This window comes from Onthophagus taurus, chromosome 7 (genome assembly GCF_036711975.1).
Source record: "Onthophagus taurus isolate NC chromosome 7, IU_Otau_3.0, whole genome shotgun sequence".
Lineage (NCBI taxonomy): Eukaryota > Metazoa > Arthropoda > Insecta > Coleoptera > Scarabaeidae > Onthophagus > Onthophagus taurus.
This window is the reverse complement of record NC_091972.1, coordinates 34,909,295-34,930,512: the sequence shown is the minus strand read 5'-3', so window position 1 is coordinate 34,930,512 and position 21,218 is coordinate 34,909,295. Positions and strand designations below refer to the sequence as shown.

The 21,218-nt window shown below is 33.4% G+C and overlaps 2 protein-coding genes across 2 annotated transcripts; one reads left to right on the top strand and one right to left on the bottom strand.

The window, feature by feature from the left end:
• The first annotated feature begins 208 nt into the window (after window positions 1-208).
• On the top strand, window positions 209-1,733 carry LOC111413188 (WD repeat-containing protein 20). The gene is made up of 2 exons (XM_023044074.2): window positions 209-538; window positions 591-1,733. Exons 1-2 carry the CDS (start codon window positions 314-316, stop codon window positions 1,689-1,691), a joined length of 1,326 nt encoding a protein of 441 aa, XP_022899842.1. The 5' UTR covers window positions 209-313; the 3' UTR covers window positions 1,692-1,733.
• Window positions 1,734-7,015: 5,282 nt separating this feature from the next.
• On the bottom strand, window positions 7,016-21,203 carry LOC111413186 (integrator complex subunit 8). Its single transcript, XM_023044070.2, has 10 exons — window positions 20,934-21,203; window positions 20,665-20,877; window positions 20,399-20,612; window positions 14,682-15,126; window positions 14,398-14,628; window positions 14,101-14,344; window positions 8,506-8,688; window positions 7,974-8,447; window positions 7,667-7,925; window positions 7,016-7,606 (listed from the first exon to the last, which is right to left on the bottom strand). Exons 1-10 carry the CDS (start codon window positions 21,049-21,051, stop codon window positions 7,036-7,038), a joined length of 2,952 nt encoding a protein of 983 aa, XP_022899838.2. The 5' UTR covers window positions 21,052-21,203; the 3' UTR covers window positions 7,016-7,035.
• Window positions 21,204-21,218: the final 15 nt, after the last annotated feature.

Here is a 21,218-nt window from a genome sequence, read left to right as displayed (position 1 = left end):
AATATGCAAGGTAGCCAATATAATAAAAACGTTCACCTTAGTTACTAAAAAATTCTATTTTATTTAATAAAGTAATAAATAAAATATTCTTTTAATTTCACTTTTAATAACATTTATTATTTTTACAAAGTTCTTTTAATATATCTTATCATTAAATTCGATCATGATTAATTTAATTTTTTTTTACTTGGTTTGCGATTACTTGACAACTAAACGTCAACAATCTAAACATAACCTCAAAAATAAATACACAAATATTAATAAAAAAATTAGATGTTTTTGAGTAAATTGTTTAGTAAAATTGTAATGTAGTATGTCATCTCGGATTATCGGGCCGAAAATGGCTAGGGCTGAAGCGTTATGCACCCAATCTTTGTTGGAAGCTGGAGAACGACCCTTGGAGAGGCCTTTAGTGGAACCTGGGGATGTAAAAACGCAATTTGTGACTAGAGAGGGTACATATCGTTTGATGACTCTTAGCGAATATTCCCGACCTAATCGTGTAGGATATCAACCGCAAGGACAAACACCACCACAAGTACAAATAATTTTTTTAAATTATTTTCTTATTAATTTTTTTATTTTCCTAGGTAAAAGTGTCATTAATAAGTCTACCAGATGCAGGAGAACGAATATGTTTTAATTACGGCCGAGAACTTTACGTTTACGTTTATAAAGGTATTAAAAAAGCTGCTGATTTAAGTAAACCTCTCGATAAAAAAATCTATAAAGGTACAAGTCCTACATGTCATGATTTTAATAGTTTTGAAGCAAATGGGGATTCAATTTCGATTGTTGTTGGATTTACTTCCGGTCAAGTCCAAGTTTTTGATCCTTCTATGAAAGATTTAAATAAACTCTTCAACGAGGAGCGACATATTGATAAAACTCGAAGTACTTGTGTTAAATGGGTCCCAGAAAGCAAAAATTTATTTTTATCAGCACATTCAAACGGTTATTTGTATTTATATAACCATGAATTAGCATGTAATAGTAGTCAAATTCCTTCTTATCAACCGTTTAAATCAGGGGATGGTTTTTCTGTGAGTTGCTCAAAAACGAAGTCTAGTCGAAATCCGTTATTTCGTTGGACAATTGGGAATGGAGCTGCTATAAATGATATGAGTTTTAGTCCAAATGGAACTTATTTAGCTATTGTATCACAAGATGGGCTTTTAAGAGTTTTTCAATACAACACAATAGAATTAGTTGGAACTGCTCGGTCGTATTTTGGAGGACTTTTATGTGTTGCTTGGTCTGGAGATGGTCGTCTTTTAGCTGCTGGTGGTGAAGATGATTTGATTACGATTTATTCGTTGGAACAAAAACGAGTTATTGCTCGAGCTCAAGGTCATCATTCTTGGGTATCAGCGGTTGCTTTCGATGCAAAATTAGAGGCGGAATCGAATTATCGGATAGGATCTGTTGGACATGATACACAACTTTGTTTGTGGGAATTACCAGAAGAGGCTTTATCACCACCAAGACAGAGGGTTAAAAGAAAACCGGATCCTTTACAATTGGTTGGGACCCCAATGTGTCCTCGATTGGATGAGTGCCCTCTTTTGGAGCCATTGGTGTGTAAGAAAATAGCCCATGAAAGATTGACTTCTATTATTTTTCAACCTGATTGTATTTTAACTGCTTGTCAGGATGGATATGTTTATACTTGGGCAAGGCCTCCAACTTGAAATTATTTCTTTTATTAAAATATAAAATATTCTTTATTATCACTTTCAGTTTACAATTAAAACCACAATAGCTATAATATATAATATACAACTTACATCCTAATCCAAGCTGTCCCCCATCCAGGAGAAGATACACACTCAGTTCATACCACACTCTCTCATATCGTTTCCTAACAATCCCCAAACAGTCTACAGATCCTTTTCTTTTCCGCACCTAAATCGCGCTATCATACTTTCTCCAAAATTTGTATTGCCTGAGCACGACGTTATCCACATCTCTATCTCTACCCTTTAACTCCTTCCACAGTGATAGCGCAATATCGGCTGCGTTTGGTGGGTGAGGCAATACCTCCTACTCCGATTCATTAATTTTATCCACACTTTGTTTTGTGCAATGCGTGTTGCAAAATAACGCCTTTTCTGTTGTTGTTCAAGTATTGTTCACAGTAAAGATCTGCATTAACGGATTGTCCAGGTTTTAACTCTTCAAAATAAACAACCACGCGAATACCCCACAAAACTTTGTGTGTTTTAAGCACCTTTTTGAAGTTTAATCCTGGCTTCGCTATTCGTGGCGATTCATTCGGAGAGAGCCACTGCTATTTGCATTTTGGATTATCATCCAGGACTTATTTTTCATCTGCAATGACCAAGCGATCAAAAATTTTTTCTGTATTATATCGTTGAAGCAATAAGTTGCAAGTAATGGATCGGATAGCTCTCCTAACATCTACTTCCTGTTCATCGCCTCCTCCCTTTGATCACTACACCCTCTCAGCATGTATTCCAGCATCTCGCAATCCTCTCCACATACCCTACACCACCTCTCCACATCGTCCGTCCAGTACCTGTTCCCTCTCTGCTTATTGCCACAGCGGAATCTGGCCACCAATCTTCCCTTCATGATCCCTCTCCATCAACAGATATTTTGGTAGTTCCTCTGTCACTATCTCCCGATACCTTACATTATTTCGCCCTTCCTGTATCTGTGACCTTCTTTCCTGCCTCTGTATGTCCCTCTCCCTATCTTTCAGTTCTCTCCACATTTCACCTCTCTCCACTCTTCTGTTGTCGATCCCAGTTAGTGAATATCCCACTCTCTTATAATATCCTTCCCTATCTTTCTGCCCATATATCAGCTTCCTCTCCTTAAATTCCCTCCAGCAGTCTCCCATGCTCCTACAATGCGGCTTTCCTTCTATCATTTCCTCGTACCTCACTGTTCTCCTCCCAACCTCCACCCTTACTGCATCTATGGCATTTAATGCATTTGGATAAATATCGCAAATGGTTTTGGTAGCAACTATAGCAACGAATATGTACCTCTTCTAGTATTTAGCTAGATATTCCACCATATGCAAATCTTTAAGAATTAATTATTTACGAGTAAAAAATCACTCTAACATTAAAATTTCTTTAACACGACTTTGTAGTATCGAGGTATACAGCCTGTTTCAAAGTAAGCGCCTTATTTTTTTTAGCCGCACTATGGGTTACTTTCAAAATATTTGGCAGTAATATGTTTTAGGACATTCTCTACACAATGGTGATACCAGATTTTCAATTGGACGAATTATTTCAAAATGGCGACTTTCAACTTACTAGCACATGAATGTTTTACACTCGTGTTATTTTTGTCCAAATATAAATCCGCAAGTAGCGGTACACACAAAAAAAACAATTTACAAACTTTAATCTAGGTCAGAAGTGAATTCCTATGTTCAAGTAACATATTTTTTTTACCGGTGAGGTGACAATTACATTATTATAATTTGTTAATAGCCCATCTAGTTCTGAAACATTTTTGTCTCTTATAACATATTGATTACGTAAGTGGTTAAGCCATAAAAAGGCAGTTTTAAATATCGGCATGCCTTATTACAACGTCATTGCAATACAAAATTTCATCGTAGTTGGCACTGTTTTAAGAAGCAACTTTGGATATAGAGAACTTAACTTAAAGCGACCTATTTTGAGCCAAGGAATCTGTGGTCTTCCGTTGTACACACATGCTGGAGATATCTGTATATCTCGTAGTCTTCCTGTTCAACCCACCTCCAATATCTCTCCTAGATCTCCTCCACCATCTTGTGTTCAAAATCTTCTCCAAAGCTCCCCCAGCTCCATATCTGACCCAAATAATCTGTTTGCCTTTCTAACTTTCTGCCTAATATGAGCCCTCACCTTATTGCTTATTATACACGCTCTAAAAGTACTAAAATTTCCATTTTTCCGTCTCCCGCCCTAGCGAATTTTATAATTATCGTTTTTTTCAATATTCACATTCGAATCCTTCTCCTCAAAGTATGATCTGAAGTATGATCTCTTGCCTTTAACCTCTCTTAATCTCTCTTCTTACTCTGTAACCTCTGTTACCAAGAACACCATATCATCTGCATATATCACCAATGTATTGTTTCTCTCCCCACCACTACCCCCCGTTCTGTTCCCTCTTTAATCTTTCTTCTAAATAATCCATATCTCCTATATACGCAGCAAATAAACTCAGAGTTAATGGACAACCCTGTCTTAGGCTCGTTACTACCATCTTCTGGTTAAGCTATCTATGGGATTATTACTATGGATACGGCTATTTCACGCGCTCTGATTGGCTAGTAGATGGGTTTATCTATAAGATAAATTTAACTAAGAGATGGTAGCAATGGACCTTAGGCTCGTTACCCCTTTCGTTACTAAGAGCGTACGCATACGTTTTTGTATATGTGGGCTTGCTAAATGATCTTGAAAATACTCCGTAACGAAAGGGTTACTACCATCTTCTGGTTAAGCTATCTAAGGGATTATTACCACGGTTACGGCTATTTTACGCGCTCTGATTGGCTAGTAGATGGGTTTGTCTATATTCTATAAGATAAATTTAACTAAAATGGTAGTAATGGACCTTAACCCTCCAGTCGTATAAAATCCTGCACTCATTTCCCCATTCACCTTCATACTCGACACAGTCTCCGAGTATGCTGATGGAAAAGATCATCTCTATTTACATTATCAAATACCGCTCTTAGATCTACGAATATTGCATACAATTTTCCCTCTTTCTTATAATAGTATAGTTCCTCTTCCACTTCTGAAACCTGATCGTCCATCCGATAAAATGGACGTGAATGTTTTGGGTATATTTCATATACAGTATTGAACATGTTTATGTCTCTATAATTTTATGTAGATTCTCCTTTCTTCTTTTTTGTAAAACGGGCGTATAACTCTGACCCGTCACTGCCAAGGGAATTCCTTGCCCCTCCAAATCCTATTCCACCTTTCAGCAATTTCTCTATAATATCCTGTTATTTCCAGCTATGCTTCATTTTGTAACCCATCCGCCTCTGCTTTTCCTCTCTTCAACCGCGTAAGTATCCTCACCTTTTCCCCATCTTTATTTCCCCTACACCTTCTTCTCCCATCTCGTATCTAGCTTTCTCCTCTGCCGGTCCTCACATCATTCCAGTAATTGCATTAACTGTTCTTTCCAACTACTCATAGACATCTTGCTACTTATCTCCTCCTACTTCATTCTCTTTCTGTTTATGTTTTTTGATACCTAATTTTCATTCCTGATCGTATAGATTTCTGCCTCCTCCCTCTTTCTATCCTCTACATACGTCTTTATATTTCCTCTTTGTATTCAGTATCCGACGCATTACTTTTTCTCCACCACCTCGTCTCTCTTCTTGTCTCATAGTATTCATTATCCCACTACTCGTTTCCTTACCCTCCGTGTCTTTGTCTACATTTATATTCTCTATTCACCATTGCTTCTTTCATAACCTCGATCATCTCTTCCGTACTATCCATTCGTTCTATCTTCCAATGGTAATTTCTCAATCTTTCTCTGTACTTTTTTCTCCCATGTTCTGACCAGTCGTACTTTATCATCTGTCTTTCATTTTCGTCCGTTCACTTATCCACCCCTTCATCCCTCTTTAAATCAACTTGCAACGGTTGGTGATCTGAATTTACAAATTCCCCACCCTGATCTTATCTACCTACTCCCATGTTTCCTGATCCACGACCACACAATCAATTACTGATGCCCCTTTTCCGCTGGTATAAGTGTACTCTCCCCGTCACCTTCTTTTTTAGTCCCGTTCAAAATCTCCTCTTCTCTCTTCACCAATACGTGCATTAAAGTCCCCTTAATATTCCCCTTTGTTGCGAACACCCGCCACGTTCCAAAACACCACCCTTACTATCTTATCTTGTTATCCGTTTCGATGTTTCCTTTACCCCCTTGTTTTTTGCTAGTGTTTTCTTTCACACTTCCTCACTCTGTTTCCGCCCTTTACCGTCATAATCAATACTACGCCTTAGCATGTCAATGGCTGCCTGGTGTTCTCCGCAGTACTTATCCCTGCTTAAATGTCTGGATTCCCTTCCTCTCAACTTATCATTCCTTCCTTGTGTACTCTTTATATCCATGCCCTTTTTTTTCCGCAGTGGCTGCAAAACATGTTCCTGACATTTGTAACACCTCTACATTGAACTAACTCAATGGAGTTCTCCCTCGTCACCTCTACTACATAGTTTGTTAAATTCCTATCCTTCCTCCCCGTCTTGAAAATCACCTTCACACATCCTTTTTAAACTCTTCCCAGGTTATTCTCAGCTCACCATCATTCACATTCTTCTTCCATATTTCTTCTAGCATTGGCCTTCCTACATTTTCTTTTCCACATCACACATTATAATTTTTGGTCTTGTCATATTACGCACTCTCACCGTCCAGTCCTCAAACGTGTTTTTTTAACAATTTTCATATTCTTTTTCGAATCTCTCTGGATTACCAATCTGTTGATCTTCAATTCCTTTTGTTCCAGCCTCGTTAACACTTTTCTTCTCACATCCTCACGTCAGCTACTCTTTCTTTAACAATTACATTGATTTGGTATCTGTTCCTCAGCTATTACAGTCTCCGTCCCCTGTTTTGAGTTGTAGTTTTATTACTACATCTTCGACTTTCACCTCCCTATTTATGTTAGTCCCTGTTAGTCCTCCAATTTATCCTTCAACATTTTTCCCCCTACCAAATCTAACTCATAAATTCTCATCCATCTTTCCAGCGCCTCCAGTTCATCCAATTCCGGTCTCCGACACCGAGATGGCGTCGGTTATCTCGGTAAAATTCTCGCCGGTATAAAATTCATTCTGTGAAGTCAGAATGAATTTCATCCGGTTCGATCCTTCGTAAATGTAAATTGTACCTTCCTGTCACTTTAACTCCGATGTAAAAGAAAAAATACAAATAATACAATAGGTCAAAAATGTCTATGATTGAAACTTGGATTTAAGATATCAAAACAATTCAATTCAACCATAAAAATAAATTTTAATGTACGTATTGTTTACATAAAGCTCTTAAAAACGTGGTTTTTCTATAGTTACTCGCCTCTCTTACAATTTCTTCATTATTATTCGAGTTCAATTCCAATAATCCAATACTTTCAATGGCTCGTTTCCTTCTTTGAAACTCTCCTTTTTTGTTATGTGTATGTATTAGATATTCCAATATATTTGTATCCCAAAAATAATTGTAATACGCATCCACTGCATCATTACACGATTTTTGTTCGGATAAATAATGAAACGCCGACAAATAATCTGGATTTTCTAAAAACTGGCATAAAACAGCCGCTTGCGTGTAACAACCCAAAGAGGCGCTACTTTTTATCATGCGACGAAATAGAAAATCGTCCGAACGAATTGGAATTATGAAGTATTCGTATGCCGTTATTAATGATTTTAAATAATAATTTAAAGCGTGTTCGTATTTTTCCGTTGCAAAATTTATATCACCCATTAATCTTAACCAAGATAGATTATGGGGGTAAAATTTTAAAGCTTGTTCAACAATTTGAGATAAAACTTCCGTTACAGTTTCACTACTGTATTGTAAGGGACTAAAATGAAATAAAATTATTAAAAAAGTTTAATTAAAAACAAAGATTTTTTTTACTTACTTGCTTACAACGCTTGGCCAAAAATTAATATACTCCGTATTTAACTCCAAAGGGGCTTCATCTCTCAAAATATTATGAAGCTTCGCCAACAAAGAAATTACAACTCTCAAAGCAGTTCCATCTCTTAATCTCGTAAAAAACGATAAAATAATATTTTTTGTATTATTTATAGGCGAATCTCGATGTACGACAACCGAAGAACCGGACGCTGAACGTTTCGTTTGAGATGAAGAAGATGATGAAATAAAAGCTGGTAATGCTACAAAAAAATTTTTAAACCCTACTTATATTTCAAAAATTAACTTACTAAGATCCCATAAATCTTTAGGAAATCGTTTCTCTTTTTCCCCCTTAAATTTATTTAATTCTTGACAAGCCGAAATAATCGCTTTAGCAAATTCAAAGTAACTGACGCGTTTATCAAGTGCGTATAAAAAGTCCCAATAACCTAAATTTAATAGGCAAAGAACGCATTGTTCTATGACCTCTGTTCGGGGTAAAATCGAATCGTTTGTTTCCAAACAATTTTTACAAGCGGTCGCTAAAGCTTGTTTATCAATTTGTGGTGCTGGACATTCTTCTAATAATTGCGTTACTTCCACTAATAAAATTTCCCAGGTTAATAACTTGGCGAGTTTATTCATTTGAGATGTATCCGAATTGCAATCTTTTATTTCCGATTCTAAAGCTTTTAATAACAGAAGAGATGTTGACCAATCTTTTGCGATTATTAGTTCTCTTGATTTTGCCAAAAGTATAAAAGCGTAATCTTGTAGAAATCCTAAAAAATTATATTAAATTTTATTTCTTGAAAATGAACAATTAAAAATTAAGTATACCCCTTTGTAAACTGACGATGACACTTTGTAGAGGAATTGGTAACTCCCATTTTGGATTTAATTTCCAAACCGGTCGATTTGAATTTTTCATCGTTATTTTAACCAGGAGGTCTCTTATGTTAATCGGATCGTAATTCATTATTATTTGTTGTTCTAAAGCGCGTATTTCTAATTTTGGGTTTCCTGTAAGAAAGAATTGTCACGTAATACACAAAAATTTATATTTTTTACATCTTGGTTTGAAATTTTGTTCAAAATAAATGGCCAAGCGTGTAATATTTAAACGTTGGGTAAAAACTTTGATGCCATAAACGTTTTAGTGCTAGGTATTCGTGCTACCTAAGCTGTGACTTCATTATCTTAACGCAAATATAACCAACCATGCACATCAATGCAACTTTATATCTGTATGTTATTTAGGATTTTTAAGTTATCATGCAAAGTCGACAGTTTTTTTATCAGGTTTGAAAAGGTTGCTGAAATGAAGACTTTAAGAATTATCGTAGGCAAAACGAGAAGAGGCAAAAAAAAATATTAACATTCGGGAATTATGCGGGATACAGGATGTTGTACTGGAGCAGACAGCAAAAAAGAGAATGGGCGAGCATATTTTACCGCGTGTAGCAATGGAGGAAAAATCAGCAGGAAGCCGTCTACCAGGAAGACCAAAAAGATGGCACAACACCTGGTAGTCGACCTCCTAGGAGGTCCTCCGAAAACGACTCAAAATTAACAAACTCAGAGGACTTAGGAAAAGAACTTTTGTGCCTTCCACTAGTGACACGGTAAAGAATGACCACAATGAGCTGTGTATGAAAGTTTTGGTAACGTAGTATATGCTTCCAAGTAAATTGAAGCGCTATTTAGAAATAATCACCAAAGCATGGTTTGCAAATCTTACTTTTTTTTGTCAGGAAGTTAAAAGATCTCTTTTTCTAACGTAGAGCGCATAATATTACAATTAGTCTGTTGACTAATGAGCAATTTTTTTTAACCCAACTTTACTAAACTTAAAATTAAACTAGAGTTTTACTCCCTAGTTTCTCCAGTTTCCTGATTGCTATTAAACAGTTAGCTGGTTGTTGACCAAGAGTTCAGTGGCTTTCTCATTGATATGATGAAGTTTTTGATCATGCCAGAGATCGTATTTCTGAATCTCTTTTTTCACCGTGATTACCCCAAGATCTTTGTGGAGGTTGCTATTCCGTATGTACCAAGGCGCATTTGCAATGTCGCTTAATAGCTTGCTCATAAATCAGTAATCTATTATTCATTGTCAGCACAGATTGTTTACTCTTGCGCCAATACATTGTCCTATATTTTAGTTCTAATTCAATCTTCTTCTATTTTACGTGCTCTTGCCATCGTAATTTTGCTTTCAAGGTTATGTCTAAATACTTGGCAGTATTTGCATATGAAATGTCATTGTTATTAATTGTCTTCAAGGGATGTTCTAATTTTTTCTTCCCTTTAAAAATTTTTTTATTTTCAAGTTATTTCATGAGTTAATTTGATGTAATGCGACCTGAAGTTTATTGAGAACTTCTTCAATGTTCTTTAAAATTTTATCCACAATAAGTAGTGGAGTATCATCTGCGAAGGTAGCAGTCACCGGTTTAGATGATTGGGGTGGATTTCTCATGAACAATTTTGGAATATTCATTTTCAAGTTTAACTCTGAACTACATATTTTTAATATAATCACTCAACAATTCATAGTCATACATACTATTTTGGTATTACAACTTTTAGTGTGGTTATAAGCTGTTGGTACCAGACTTTATCAAATGCTTATTCTACATCAAGAAAAATTTCGCATATATTTTCTTTTCTTCTAATGCTTTTTCAGTAACGTTGGTGATTTTATGCATTTGATCTTATATAGCTCTTCTTGTTTCTAGTGTTGAGGTTAAACATTTCGGAAATGATTTTTTAATAAGTTTAGATAAACTCGGAAGTAATGAAATTGGTCTATAGGCGCCGATCTTTGTCGAAGTAAACTATGTTGTACTTGTTGGAAGTCAACCATTAGGTTTTCAACTTCCTTTTCAAGTTGCCCTAAATTTTTTGAGATCTGAATTTTGTCAGATAGTTCTTCTTTACATTGATTCCACCAGTATACTTATATTAGTAGTTTTGGATTAGTTTTCCTTGCCTTCCAGATCTAGCCCGTTCCATCCGTGACCAAGATTTGAAGTGATTTTTTTTTCTGTCAAACAACTAGTAGGTAGGTTTTCCAGTTGAATGAAACTTGTACCCTTCTTGTATAGCTGCTTTGTATAATTTTGAGCAATTGTACACGAGCCCCAGAAAAAGAGGACGAAAATATACCAAAAAAAGATTAAAAACACCAAATCACTCGGGTTAGATACATAAATATGTTATTGAAATATGGAGGACAACAATTATTAGCAAAACTTACAAAGCGCTTCAATAAAATAGTAACTAAAGAAATCCCTAATGAATGCAGGAGCATAACCATATTTATGGAAGGGACAATAATAGGGGTCAGGAAAAATAGATAACCGTGGATGCCATCTTCATAATCAGGTAAGTAGTAGAGAATAAGGAAAACCTGTATTTATGTGTTTTCTAGACCTTACTAATGCGTTTGACAGGGTAAAATTAAACAACGTAGTAGATATTCTAAAACGGAAAGATGTGCCAAAAACGATAATAGATATTATAAAATAACTAAACCTCATACTCACATACTAATTGATCAAAGACTGACAGAGGAAATATAAACACTAATCGGAATTCGACAAGGAAACTCAATTTGATTTCAATAAAATTGTCGTTATATCTAAAAAGCCTGTGATTTGCAGACTTGTAATAATGCAATAGAGCAAGATCATATCAAAATAGAATAAAGGAAGTAAAAAACCAAGCAAACAAAGCCAGCCGAATATCAGGCTCATTTCGGGACGTCTTCTGGAACACCTATATGAATAAAAAGGCAAAAGTAAGAATATACAAAACCTGTGCAATATACGATAACGAAATAAGAGCAGACCACAACAAAACGAAAAGTATCCTTCGAACATCAATCCTGCTACACAGAAAAAGAAACAGATATAAGACATAAATGTGAGGTGGAAGACATAATCAGATGGGGTCGTAAAGGACGTTGAAGGGGTTGGAATGATCAAGTGGGGAGAATAACCACAGACACGACGACTTTTAAGAGGACCTCCAAAGCGATGGATAGAATCATGGACAACATAATAATAATAATAAACAATATTTATTGGTTCACATAAGTAATAACAGTAAATACATTGGAAATAAACAAATTAAATTCGAAACAATCAACCAAAGAGAGTTGAGTTCTCAGGAGAACTGATGAGTTGGAAATTACAGGCCTAAAGCTAAGTTCCCACATGCACGGATTACCAGCGCCAGTTTATTTACATGTGGAAATAGCAAAAAAACACTGGTGCCAGTAATCATAGCGCCAATAAAGTTGACGCTACTTCTATTTTTTGGCGCAAGTAACAGTATTTTTCTTCAAAAATCATTACGACAACTTTGTTGTCAGCGTTATGGCGCTAAAGTGAAATTTACTTATAAAAAAAACATAAAATGAACAAATCCGCTAATAAACCGCCCAAAAAATGGACATTAGAAGAAACAGTACTGTTTCTAGAAACGTATGAACAATATGCTTGTTTGTGGAATTAGAAAATTCCACAATATAAGGACCGACTAGCACGAAATGAAGCTTGACATATAAATTTAGAAATTGTACTTTTTGGTAAACGATACATATATTGCAAGGATGTAAAAGAATCTCCAGAGGCGAAAAATCTTAAAGTTGCTTGCAGTTTTACGTGAGCTGGAATGGCATCTCTCATATGCGTATGTTATTTTTGTATTTTAGAGGATACTTGCCTCAACAAAAACATGAAACTCTCTTCAGTCATTCTTAAATGATTAAAAATGCTTCTTGATCTTCATGGTATAATTCTCAATGCCAACAACTTTACTTTAAAATCTTGAGACTGTAACACATTTCTATCATAATAATGTTTCGATGCGCCCCGCATACTCATCTGCACTAAAACGTCTAATGTAATAAAATACCGATGATACTACTTCGTAGACGTTTTTTGTTGTATTCACACTTCATCCACGTATAAATAAATAAATTAGTGCTGATATTTTTAGAATAATCACAATCTTCTGGCTATATAAAACGTAAGGTTGATTGGTTAGAAGTTATTATATCACCCTGTGAAATGTTTATAATGTAATATTTATTCCACTTTTTAAGCAAGGTAAGAACGCTTATGCAGAAACTATAACATTCATATTGAAATTACAGAAAAACAAAAAAATGGATATTGGAAAACCCCAATCCAACCCTTTTTTATATAAACTTACACTTTATTTACATTTCATATACACTTTAAATAAACGTGTCTCAAGTAACTGGTTCGTTAGAAAACTTTTTTTTAGGTTCCAATATTCCTACAGTTTTAAAATTTTGGTACCAGGGATCAACAAAATACTTTCAAGATGGGCGCCACTTCCAGTCTAGCAACAGTAGATCACAACTTCGTTATTTTACATGGAATGCTACTGTTTTTATTATACTTTTTAAACGTATGCAAAAAATATGGTGACTTTGACAAGTTATTGATACTTAGCGTTTTTCGTTTTGAAGTTATTTTGTTTTAAGATTTTTTCGACAAATTTCCCCAGCCTCTTTAAAATCTTATTTCTCAGCTAACGTACATTCAAAAAAGTTTGAAATTAGCACAATTATTCTTCAGAGAATAAATTGAAACTATCATCAGGTTTATTTTTTCTTATGAACGCCAATGTTTTTTTTCAAAACGAAACGTCAGAAAAAATTTGTAGTTGTGTCATGACATTTTTCATAAAAAGCTGCCTAAAGAATGTTTTTCCAGATTTACGAAAAAACGAAAAATAAAGAAGTTATAGGCAAAAAACGAATATGTCATTTTTTTGTTTTTCAGGCATATTTTAAAAACTAATAGGGCTAGATCCAAAAGTTAGCTGAAAAATGATGAGCTCTAAGATACGCAACTTTGCCCCCATTTAACCATTTCTATATCTCTTATGGTTTCTGAGATCCCAATGGTGGGGGTCGAATTTGAATTACCTGTATAGGATGATTAAAAATTGAATCACTATATTTGCAGATTCAATGGCAAGAAATTCGAAAATTTTACCATATTTTATTAGCCTACCAGAAAGAGAATTTAATTCTCTACAAATCATCTATAAATATACCTATGCTGATTTATTGTAGTTTCCCTCATATTGGGAAATTTATCAAAACATGGATGGAATGTTTTTTTATAATATGAAGGCCACCTAGCTTTTTTAATTTAAAAATTCCATCACCTACTGATGGCTTTTTGTATGTATCATACAAAAATGCGAGAGAGGGTTAAAAAAATTAATTTTCAATCACATTATCATTAATGGACTAGATAATTGCCCTAATTTATCTTCTTTTCTCTTCCCCTCTATTGCATATAATTAATATCCATCTTGTTTTACATCCAAAATGTTTCAAAGTGTTCTGATTTAATAATAACAACTATAGATTATATAACTCACGTTTAGACGTTAATTCTGGATAATCCCAACTTGAATTCTCCAACAATGAAGGAATTTTAATATCAGCAGAATGTTCTTCAAACTCAAATAAAATCGGATTATGGGCGATATCACGGAAAATTTCTTGGGATCGAAATTTTTTCAGAAATTCCGGCATTTTATTACTAACCGATAATTGAGCGAAATAAGCAGCAATGGATTGTTTTTCAAAAACACTTGAGAAATCCCACACAGCTGCAGCTGCCTACAACAACAAAAGTAATAACACAATTACAACAAAACATTTCTTTAATTCACCCAAATTAAAAATTCTTGATTTCTTTCTGTGATATGCATATATTTGTGTAATCCTTTTTCGTCAATAATACATCTAATTGTGTTTAAAGCATGAATTTTTGGTAACAAATCTCTAGCGACTGTAAATTTTCCACTTGATAAAGCACTTTGAATATCAAGTTCAAGATTGATTCTATAGGGTAAAGGAATTTCTCTATATTTATTATCTTCAACCAAAATATTAACAATACCCTAAAATGAAGTTTTTATGAAATATCTTATAAAAAGTATTAAAATTGATTTACCATGTAATGATTGGCAACACATATACTAAATAAGTGTAACAAATTCTTATTAGATTCTTCAGGTGAAGCTTGACAAGCCATTAAATAACCTTGTAATTCTTCAACATTAAAATACATAAAACCAGTTGATGTTTTTACAAAACGATAACAATCCATGGCGCTTTTAAAGTGATTTTTAGCCAAATCATAATTTTCTTTGTAAAAGAAAAAACAACCTAATTCATAATGAATTTGTGCGTCATATTCGTATTTAGAAATTTGTTCGGCTTGATCCCAAGTGTGTTCGATATCGTCTGTATCTTCAGATAACATCACAAAACATTCGTAATTTAACATCGGTGGTGATTTTTCCCAAGATAACGATTCAACTAAGAATTGTATACATCTTTGAATATTTTCTTCCGTACAAAAATAATTTTCTTCCATTGTCATTTCACCATTAGGTCTTAAATTAATAAATTCATTAATAATATACAGGGTGTTTACGGTCTTGTGATTTTATTTTCAAGGGGAAAAATGAGATAAATAGAAATAGATCGTTTCTACATTTTGTTAATATCGAAGAAAAAAGAATAAAGATTTGTTAAGGAGTATTTGCAAGTATTCATGGTATTAGCTTGAAACGAATTAAAAGAATTTACTTGTGAATGATGAAGTTCCTTGTGATAAACGGGGTACAAATATTAAAGGAAATGTCATTGAAGAAAGTGAAAGAGAACTTGTTAGAACTCATATCTTGTCATTCCCAGTTAAAGAATTTCATTATTCTGGAAAAGAGTTCAAGTATCTAGATGCACGGCTTAATGTAAAAACAATGTTTGAGTTGTTTCTTAAAAAATTTCCAGACAAAAAAATTAAATACGGTTACTACATTAAGTTCTTTCATGAAAATTTTAATTTGCATTTTGGCCGTCCCCAAGTAGACGCATGCAACAAGTATGAGGAATTAGCCCTCAAAATCAAGAGTCCATCTAGGAGATAATGCAAAAAGAGCCGCTGTTGCTGAAAAGCTTATTTATGAAAGACGAGCGAAGAAGTTTTACAATGCTTCAAAAACAAATACAGAAGAATGTAAAGAACGGCGAGATCTTGCAGCTATTGCATTTGATTACATGCAGAATCTACAACTGCCCCAATAAATCCCTATATATGATCGATATATGAATCCCTATATAAGATCTCTTTTACCTATCTCAATTAAGTGTAAGTGCGTTCACGACTTAAAGACAAACAAATAATTTTTTTATATTTACCATGAGGGTGTAGCTGCAAAAGGCCCTAATGAAGTCACTACATTCATAATGGAGTATATAGAAAAGTATGTTTCTTTTGATGTAAAAGAACTCCGATTGTTTTCTGATAATTGTCAAGGGCCTTGTAAGGGTCAATGGCCTTAACTGAAAGTGGAAGATGTTAAAAGGTGCAGCACCCTTTGCGAGGATATTTTTTTTGCCCTGTGACAGAGTTTATGATGTCCATACATTCACTGAATTTGTTATAACTTCTAGTGCCAAAAACGCTTTTACTGTAAAGGAAGTTACAACAGAAGATATCATAGATTATTAAAACTGGTGGCCAAAATACTACAAGCCTACATGTGCTTTTGATGAAACTGAGAACATTCTAGACAATTCGACATTCTAGACAAGACATTCTAGAAATGAAAGAATTTTGTCAAAATTTCACCATTTTGTTCAACAAGCAATAAATCCTGGCGTTGTTCAAGGTTAGTGAATATATTAATGGATTCATTTGGAACACCTTTAAGCTGACTCATCCCAAAAGAGCCAAGAATATCCAGATACAATTGCCAAAACAAAAAGCTTGGATATAATAATAACTTACCAATCTTAGAAACAAAACTCAAAAATATCAAAACATTGCTTCAATGGGTAGAGGACGATTATAGTAGTATATTAAAAAACAAGTTTCGTAAGACACGTTTGAAATACACGAATTCAAGTTTAAAAACGAGTGGCGAAGCCACGAGTTTTTTAATGAATGACTGCTTTCTTATGAAACGTGTTTTTTATGCTATTTTATCCGTTTATATATTTATTTATACAGGGTGATTTATAACATACGGAGCAGACTAAAAGAGTAGGTACTGGAGGTAAAACTGAAGAGATTTTCTTAATAATGTTTTGTTAAAAACTTAATAGTTACATAGATATCGCATGTTAATTTTTTAAATAATTTAACGTCCATTTTTTGTGAACCGCTGATATTCAGTAAAGAATAATTAAAATACTTGTCCGTTGCTAAGTAACCAAATCAACTGGATTGGCAGCAATAAAAACATGGTATCAGCGGTTCTCGATAAACAAACACCACCGTTTGAGCGTTTTAACAAATTTTTAAATAGCCGTAACTGCTATGTTATAAAGATTTTATTATTTTTATTAATTATGCATTGTTTAAGTAACCCCGAAATATTCGCAGTTTGAATTTAAGCGTAGTGTAATACCGTATATGGTAAGAAATGCTCGGCCATTACTTCAACTTTAACGTTCTATATCTTTGTGATTATTAAGTTGTGGTCAAAATTTTATTAGAAAAATATCTTCAATTTGGCTCCTAGTACCTACCCTTTTAGTCTGCTCCGTATGTTATAAATCACCCTGTATATACAGGTGAGTTATTAGTATCCCGGTGGACGATAGTTACTAAAGTTTGAGAAAGACAAAAATGTTTTATACAAATGTTGCTTGACTCACCACTTTCTATTACGTAAAATTATTTTCACTTATACAGGTTGTTCCATTTAGCCGTAACGAAGAGTATGAAATTTTTTTAAATGGAACAGCCTGTATATTTGATCATATTATGAATATATTTAAATTTGCTTATACAACCGTATATGTTCCTAACTCATAGCGTTCATAGTTCCTGGGATATTCAATTGTTTTTCCAAAATGTGTCCATTGCAGAATCTTTTTAAAAACGATGTAAAAACGACAGTTTTTCCAATTTTGCCTTGAAACTATGTCAGATAATAGTCAAAGCCAGTAGGTAAATGATAGTATCCAAAGATATTAGATACGCTATACAGCGTGTTCATAAAGCTTAGTTACTTTTGATGTTTTTCAAATGGCTCTTTCATAAGTTTTTTAAATGGAACATCCTGTGTATTGTATTCTGGATGAAAGCCTATCAAGTTACCTTTAATTAATAATAAGTATGTCATATATCTAACTTTAGTAGTTTTCCTGATATTTAGAATTTAAAGCATAATGTGTAATAAAATATGCATTATTATACTTAATATTATATTCTGTCTATTTTTATCAGTTTCTTTTGTTCTTCCTTTTATTATTTGATTAATATTTTATAATGTAAAATAATTTTGCTGCCATATACCAGATTTTAATGCGACTTGGTGTTTTATGAGATTCAAAAAGATGTAAGTAATAAAATATGCAATTGTTGTGCCACATAATTTAGGAGTTTAGAGAAAATAAGATGTACATGTTAAGAGATACCTCAAAATTTTTTATACAGCTCATTAATGCTTGTAGAAGAGAAAAAGGGCGGCATTTTGAACAACTTGTACATATTAATTAAATTAATACCTACTTGTTAAGCAACGTTTAGTAATTGTTTATAGTTTGTTGCTGCATGTCCTTCAAATAATTTAGTAATTAAAAAAGGGATTTATTGTTTTGCCATTTAATTGTATTTTTGTCACGTTTTGATTATTTATTTATTAAAGTTTTTTTTTAATTGTATTTTAATATAATATCCCTGAGTTACAAATGACAGACAAAAAAAAATGTGACAAATAAAGGACAGAATATATTACATTCTGTCACTTTTTTAAGTACAATAATGACATTTTATTACACATTTTTCTTTAAATTCTAAATATCAGGAAAACTATTAAAGTTAAACATATGACATACTTATCATTAATTAAAGGAAACTTGATGAGCAATTCAATTAGCACACAATATACAGGATGTTCCATATAAAAAACTTAAGAAAAAGCCATTTGAACAACATCAAGAGTAACTAAGGTTTATAAACAGCCTGTATAGTGTCCCTAATATCTTTGAATACTATCGTCTACCTACTGGCTTTCACTATTGTCTGACGTAGTTTCAAGCCAAAATCGGAAAAAATGTGTTTACATCGTTTTTAAAAAGATACTGTAATGGGCACCTTAAGGAAGAACAATTAAATATCTCAAAAACTATGAACGCTGTGAAATAGTAACATATACGTAAACAAATTTAGTTGTATTCATAATATGATAAAATATACAGGTGTTCAGATTTGAGGCAGCCTGTATAAGTGAAAATAATTTTACGTTATAGAAAATGATGTAACACCGTAACACTTGAAAAGAGAAATGTGAATTGACAATTAGAAATAGTTAAAGCACAAAATGTATTCATTTGGAAAAAAAATTTGATGTACACCTCAAAAAATAAGAGAAATTGCTCAGAGTTCAATGTCCTCATCATTGTGGACCTTGTATTCGATGCTAAGAACGTGTTTAAACATCCATAGACGAAAATTATCACATTGACAACTAGAAAAATGTGTCACCCCAGGTCTATAGAACATAAGGTTACCCAATGCCGATTCTCCACCTCTGAAAGGCAAGGTGGGTCAGTGACGTAGCTGGTTCTATGAACAACACAACACGATGCGAGGTTTAAATATTTTATATAGACTGTACCACAGTATAGGCTATCTTTTACTCAACTTTTTACTCTGACTGTATCGAACCAGTGACGTCAATTTGCGGGGTAATAATCGATACTACAGAGGCATAGGGAATTAGATAACCTTATGTTCTATAGACCTTGTGTGTCACCAACTTGAACTGGTTCCACAAAATGTTGCTAAAATCTCATTATAGCATCGGATGCTGTAAGGAGTCTCATTACAGCACCCGTTTGAGTACTGTAATAGCTTTCATTACCGTCGCGAATTACAAAATAGTTATTTATGTAACAAGTTACCAAAGTGATGCTTTATCGAACGAGTCTGAGTTTGCGAGTCGAGCGAGCGAGGCGAGTAAAAAGCGAGTTCGATAAAGACACTTTGCTGACATGTTGCATACAACATTTTATCGCCAACTGCAAAATTTAACGATATGATGAAATTGTAATTTACCAATATTATATGACATGTGACAAACGATTTGTTTTGTTAATACACCTCGGTAGTTAATATCTTCATATCGTTAAATGTTGCGGTTGGTGATAAAATGTTGTATGCAACACGTCAGCAAAGTGGCTTTATCAAACTCGCCTGTTACTCGCCTTGCAAACTCAAACTCGTTTGATAAAGCAACACTTTGCTGACTTGGTGCATAAATAACTATTAATGCTGAAAAAGATATGACTAGAGTTCTTTTAGGGTAAGCAGCGCCATCTGAAAGATATATCAAAACTAATACCAAATTATTACTTATCGACTTAAAAAATCATAATATACCAATTTTCATGTTCATAATTTAAAAGAAAGCGAAATTATAAAAGAAAAACAAAAATATAACATTAACTTTATCTATATCTTTGTTATTATTAACAATTGGACTAAGATAAATTGGGTTAAATTGTAATAATTTAACATAAGGAATTTAGTGTTGCTCTATGTCCCATTACTAATGAACCGCCCTATATATATCTTTTAAGATATTTAAGCACCCCTTGAATATAAAATCACAAGACCATAAACCATGTATATCTTAATGTTATTCTTACCTTGGTGGTGGCATTTGGCAAAAAACTCTTCGCATAGATAAACAAATTAACCATCGATAATAAATAACAAGAGAGAATTTGTGTTGTGGTGATATTGTATGTGGATTGTGTTCTTCTAGATTTGGTAATTCAACAGATATGTGATTATGAGTGAAATATATAAGATCTTGTAGAACGCTTACTTGAATTTTAAATGGTAGAGCCATTAAGGAAACTAATCAAAAGTAATTTTAAAACTTGTAACTATTAAATTATTAAAACCTTACCGATATTCCATTTAATATAAGCAGCAACTTTAAGTGATAATATTTTCAAAGCTATATTTTTTTTTGAATACCTATTGGGAATATCAGGATTGTTTTCATTAAGTGGAACATTAATTCCTTCGACACCTTCCATTTCAACTCTCCTAGCTTCATTTTTAAACGATTCAAAAACGGCGATTGTGAATTTATTAATTAACTCAATAGGCGAAGGATCTTAAATGAAAAGTATTAAAAATAAATACTAAGAAGTAATTTTAAGGTTATTTCACCTGGATTAGATTTTTGAAGATGTTGTAATAAAAGTTCTTTGTTAAGTAAAAATTCAAACCAAAGAACAGTTTCCGGATTTATAGGAACCGTCCCCGGTCGCAATAAATCAACATCCATTATTAAATTTAAAATTATTAATTGCTCTTTTCTCAAATTAAAGTTGTTTGGGAAACTTATAGGTTATGTTATGTATTCTTTGACGTTTCCAGTAAAACGCCAACTTAAAAAATCGAAATTCACCATTTTTGACATTTGATAAAAGTCAAAATTGTCGAAAATGAAAA